The sequence below is a fragment of the Coregonus clupeaformis genome, unplaced genomic scaffold (assembly GCF_020615455.1).
Source record: "Coregonus clupeaformis isolate EN_2021a unplaced genomic scaffold, ASM2061545v1 scaf0061, whole genome shotgun sequence".
Classification (NCBI taxonomy): domain Eukaryota; kingdom Metazoa; phylum Chordata; class Actinopteri; order Salmoniformes; family Salmonidae; genus Coregonus; species Coregonus clupeaformis.
In genome coordinates, this window is record NW_025533516.1 from 808,013 (window position 1) to 813,859 (window position 5,847).

At 47.3% G+C, this 5,847-nt stretch overlaps 1 protein-coding gene across 1 annotated transcript; it reads right to left on the reverse strand.

Moving 5' to 3' along the window:
- Positions 1–2,234: 2,234 nt before the first annotated feature.
- On the reverse strand, positions 2,235–3,226 carry LOC123483281 (uncharacterized protein DDB_G0271670-like). The gene is made up of 2 exons (XM_045212894.1): positions 3,021–3,226; positions 2,235–2,856 (listed from the first exon to the last, which is right to left on the reverse strand). Exons 1-2 carry the CDS (start codon positions 3,224–3,226, stop codon positions 2,235–2,237), a joined length of 828 nt encoding a protein of 275 aa, XP_045068829.1.
- Between the last annotated feature and the right edge of the window lie 2,621 nt (positions 3,227–5,847).

The window sequence follows — 5,847 nt, forward strand, 5'->3', positions numbered from 1 at the left end:
AGTAGACCCCTCAGAAGGTTTGCAATCCAATACCAGCTTGAGCTGCCTCTCTGTTGGTGACACGTATTGCGCTGTAAACCACCTAGATAGATAGAATACCATCCTTCTAAATGCTTTGGTTGTGGTAATGTTTCTCACTGAGGTGTCAACAACTGGGAACACTGTAGGTTGCCCTCTGCTGGACACAGACGTGTACCACATAGCCAAGATTATCTGTTTCTTGTACACAAAACAGCACCAGTGAAATCTATATGAGCCAAGGAACACATTGAACAATTTCGGCAGGTAATCATCAGGACCGATCATCTTCTCTGTATTGGGAGGCTGACAGGTTCCCACAAGAACGTGATCCCATAAGCCCGGTACATGTGGGATGCAGACATATCGGTAGGCTAAATCTTCTGGCATAGCTTCGTTTACCCAGTACTTGAAGGACATACTGTCATTAGTGGTGAGGAGATGTTCGAATGCTGCGTGGAGGAAACACAATAGACTGTCAGGTGAATGTGTTCACAATGATAGTACTACAACAACATAGATATATAGTAATACACCTACCGGTTCACAACTGCACGACATCAGGGGCTTGCGCCCCACTCAACATCTTCAGCACATGTCCGTTGGCTTCTTCATAAGTCTTGAAACGGTCATGGATATCGAGTTCGAGATCCCAGACTCCTAGATTCTCCAGATCAGGGCAACTGGCTAGGGTGTTGACTGTTGCGTTGACAACGCCTCGTGTGGATGATACCTTGTGCAAGTGGCACCCTCCTTGACCACGATAACAGAGTGTGCAAAGTACACAGCCGCACGCGCATTGGATAGGTCTGTTGAGATGAATCAAGTAGTCATGACAGATCGTGGCCCTGTTGAAGGTGTTATTGCAGCCGGAACATAAGATCGATTGTTTCACAATATCCAGCAGTGGTGTGTTCATGGATGTCACGGCAGCCCCGTCCAATTGCCGTTGTGGGGTGACATCCGGGGTGATGTCCTGATAGGTGACAGCTAGCTCAGATTGAGGTGGTGTGGGGAATAATGACTGTTGCGACTGCGACCTCAAAGATGTTAGTGACTGGAGGCTGTACATACTGAATCCCTGGTGGTCATTGTTATGCAGATGGAGTTTGTTACGCACATGATGCAGTGGAGGGTGGGGTTCTAGGAACACCGGTGTCTGGGGCTCTGGGAACACCGACTGCTGGATCTGGGGCTCTAGGAACTCTGGCTGGGGCTGAGGCGGTGGTATAGGCTGCTGCTGGGGTGGCGTGGACACTTGGTGTTGTTGTTGGCATTCCTGATGAACTTGGAACGGTGGCTGGTGGTGGCGCGGCGGTGTAGGCTGCTGCTGGGGCGATGTGGACACCTGTTGTTGTTGGTATTCTGGATAAACGTGGAATGGTGGCTGGGCAGCATATAGAGGCTGTACAGACTGGTTTCTTTGCAGAATATACTCACAGACGCTCTCCACATCAAATGTTCCGTTGTGGTCAGGGTAAACAGGACTAGATACGTCTAAGATACAGGATTCGATTGTCATCTCTGTAGGTTGAGACGCGGCGCTTGGAGTGGGTATAGGTTGGGACCAGGCTCGGTTGCAGCAGAAATCAGGGGATCTAGACAAGGTTCAACGTTCATCACAGTTGCGTTAGTTACATGTGGCTCAGATACGTATACGTGAGACACCTTGCAATCTTCGAAACCGTTTGTGTAATTGGCATCAGTCAGCATTTCTGCGTCCAGAGAGCTCTGGCTACACCTGTAACAACAGACACATTGCACTAGTATATTATTCAATTACTACAAAGTACTATTGATTATGTGCACAGGATTTGTGTGATACAGTGTACATACGGTTGTTGATATGGGATGGTAACCAGAGCTGCTACAAACCCCTCTGAGGTATCACACATGGAACTGGTTATGATACCAATCACAGCAGATACAGACTCTGGGTCCGCTGTAGATCCAGGCACATCGGTAGACATCGCACACTCTGTGGCAGCTGCAGATGGAGCATTCGTCTCCACAGAATCGACCTGCTTGTCTGTAGCCACAGGGTCGGACTCAGCCTCAGTATAAGCAACCTCCGCATTTGTATATGGTGCGTTGGTTGCAGCAGATACAGACTCAGGGTCCGCTGTAGATCCAGGCACATTGGTAGACATCGCACACTCTGTGGCAGCTGCAGATGGGATATTGGTTACAGCGGAGACAGTCTCAGTCTCAGAAGACTAGGCTGCATCCTCTACGCACCGGGTCTCAGGCTTGGCAGATACACATGGTTCAATGTACGCCTCTGGTATGACCCCAGTCACTCTGCTAGAGTCACTGGAGCTGCTACTTGAACCGCTGGAACTGCTGGAGCTGCTGCTTGAACCGCTGGAACTGCTGGAACCGCTATATTGGCTACAACCGCTGGAGGTGTCGCTGTCATCACCGCTATCATCTTCACCAGTTACGTTAAGAACGTAGCCCTCCTCATTGGGTTCCCTGACAGGTTCAAGGGTCTCTGATGTGACCTTGTCTACATCTTCACTGCCTTTCAGTCTCCTGTTGTTTATCCAGGACCTCTTTCTGTAACTACCTTTAAGGGCTGAGTGTGAGCCACGCGGCTTGTAGGAATTGTCAACCGAGGTATTCTTGCCACGGTCATCCGCCACCCTTTTCGTATGTGTGCCAATGGACGGGTTATGTGATCTAGGCTTAATGTCGCTGTGTGAAGCAACCTTGTTGCCATCAGACCTGGCCACCTTTGCTGGTAAGGAGCTGCTGTCAGCACCACCCCTGAAGCTGCTGGAGACTACGGGCCTGACCTCGAGTACTTTAGGTGTTGTATTGTTTTCTTCCCGTGTCCTAGGGGTTACACATATCTCGTGGTTGTCTCTACCTCTGCTTGTAGTCGCAAAGAGTCTGGATTTGTAATGAGGTCTGTATCTCGCACCATGCCTGCTTTGCTTGGTGACCGGTTGACCGGTGGATGGTTGCAGTATCCATTCTTGAGGTATACAACGTTTCACCTTTGCAGCAGAACTAGCAGGAGAAACTGCTGTGGGCATCCTACTATAACCGGGTTGCTGTGGGGGTTGCTGCCGGGGTTGCTGCCCAGGTTGCTGCCGGGGTTGCTGTAGGGAGTGCTGCCTGCGTTGCTGCTGGGGTTGCTGCCGGGGTTGCTGCCGGGCTTGCTGTAACTGTTGGTATTACCTGATGGTCCTATTAGATGCATATGTTGCTGAGGCCCATGGCCGTAATACCTAGATTGAGATCTACCATCAACCGCCTGGGGGTGTCTCGGGTAAGCAAGTACATCGCGTTCTTCTTTTTTGTACGGCCTGTCATTTGTGGCTCTTTCATGCCACCTTCTCTGCCGTATGTTGCACAAGGGAGAGGGTGTGGATTCTCTCATCTCTGTATACTCTTCAGGCCTGAAAGCCATACTGTTATAGCAGTAATGTAACACCTCACACTTGTTGTGTGTAGAGAGATATCATTAAGACATACAATATTGCTTTGAGTTTCCAATCCTGTTGTTGTACCACATAGACACTGTTATTGGTACATCTTCACGCTTCAGTTGCAATGTGTACACTGAGTTTAGCACTGTCTGTGTAACTAATCATGTATATATAGCTGAGGCTCCTCCTAGAAAGCTTTCAAGGCGGTTTGAACTAATCCCCCCCCTGGTTAGTCATCTATAGAGACTAAATGAATGTTGCATTGTTCAGCACATAAAGGCTGGCCAGGTGTAACCTATTTGCATGGCTGACTGTAGTTAAGCTGTCCAACCGATGTTGGGCCTATGGGACCTCACACTATCCAACCATAGCTACGTCGTCCACACACCGCTGGAAGGGCTGACCTATAGCACCATCATACAACTGTTAGGTATATGGCTGTACTACCCACCCAACATCCAACCAATATTAATTTTATATGAACTTCCTTTCATCCCACAATAGCTACACCATCCACACAGTATTACAACGTCCGACATATAGCGCAGCAAACGTCCGACCTATAGCACCGCAATAGAACTGTTGTGTGTATGGTTGTACTACCCACCCAACATCCAACCAATATTAATTTCATAGGACCTCCCTTCATCCCACAATAGCTACACCATCCACACAGTAATACAACGTCCGACATACAGCGCAGCCATAGAACTGTTGTGTGTATGGCTGTACTAGACAGCCACTATCCAACCAATATTACTGTTATATGACCTCACAACATACACCCATAGCACTAATAAAACATCCGACCCTGTAGCACCATCAGACCACTGTTGTGCATATGGCTGTGCTACCCAAGCAAAGCCACGGATGTAAACCCAAGCAATGTTATGTCTATGGGAGATGGTTAGCTCAGCACAATCACTGACACAATGACAAGTGTGTAGCTCTGGGAGGCTAGAGTGGGAGGTGCTAGGATATTAATCAGACTAAAGCTGACTAGACCATCCAAAGGTCTGTCTAAAGAGTTGGGAGATGTGCAGTGTAGCTCTGTCACTGACAGAATGAGAAGGGTTCAGGGATGGGAGTCTAGGATGGGCGGGGTTTCTGCACACAGTGCTGGATCCCCAACCAGTGCTAGAGGCCCACCCAGTGGTTGTCGCTCCACCCTTACACTGTTGTGGAAGCTGATGTGTATAGCCTTGACAGATAATTAAGACCTCACCTAGGGGTGTTAGCAACTTTGTCTACAGGATCACACCAGACAGCACTCAGGTAACTAATACCAATGCAATGCAACACTATTATTATCTGGGAATGACTGTGAAATATAATCTATATTAAACCTAGGGGCTTATAATGCCACTCAGCACACGCTTCGCTTTCAAATGTCAGGGTGTGTATTTCATTATACCGTAAGGCCAACAGGGATGGGTTGGGTGGTTGCCGGATTGATGCTATATCGACATTGGTATTAGTATTCTGTATTCTGGTGGTATTCGTATTTTGGTGCCTCAGACACTGACACTAACACACAGGAGCCTAGACAATGTCTGTGAAACAACATGTGTCAAATGTTACCACACTCCAATGTACGTTACTTGTACATGTACAGTAATACAGTACTACATAACCAATACACTTACCCAATATTATAGGATTGCTCCACAGGCACATTGCATGTTAAGAACCGTGGTTTGGTTGGTGTTATCAGTGTTATTATGTATTAGTATGTATTATTATGTATGGGTGTTATATATGGAGATATGATAGGTCTGATAGGTCAGCCTAGGTTGGGTCTATCCACGCTCATATAAGCATGTATGGGTACATCTACTACACGAGTCCGATAATATGTTATTACAATGTGATATGACACAACAAGAATATATTAGACATAAAGGACAGTGAGGACAGTGAAATGTGTTAAATGGAAGGCTTTGGAAGGCTTTGTCTCATGACGCTTGTGGGAGGGTGTGGCTCGTGGCAGCTGCCAGCCTGATACGTTCCAACGTGCCTTGAGGTTTTAGGTTGGATAGGCAGTTGAAGAGGCACACACAGCATACACACACAGCACAGGCACACTGTTTGCACCCCTTTGTGTAGCCCTTTGTGTAGCCCTTTGTGTAACGTACCATTGATATACATATACAAAAACATGATAAATATGGCCCCAATGCACCCTTTATTATATTGTTATGTGATGTATGACAGATGACAACAGCGGACAGTGTAGTCTTTATGCATAAGCTCTCTTTATTTGTCACTTTATATGGGATTAGTATGGGATTAGTATATCATCAGATGGTACAGACCACCATTCTGTGCAATGGTAATAAGCAGTCTATCTAGATAGCGTAGAGCATATGAGCCTATGGACACACACACAATA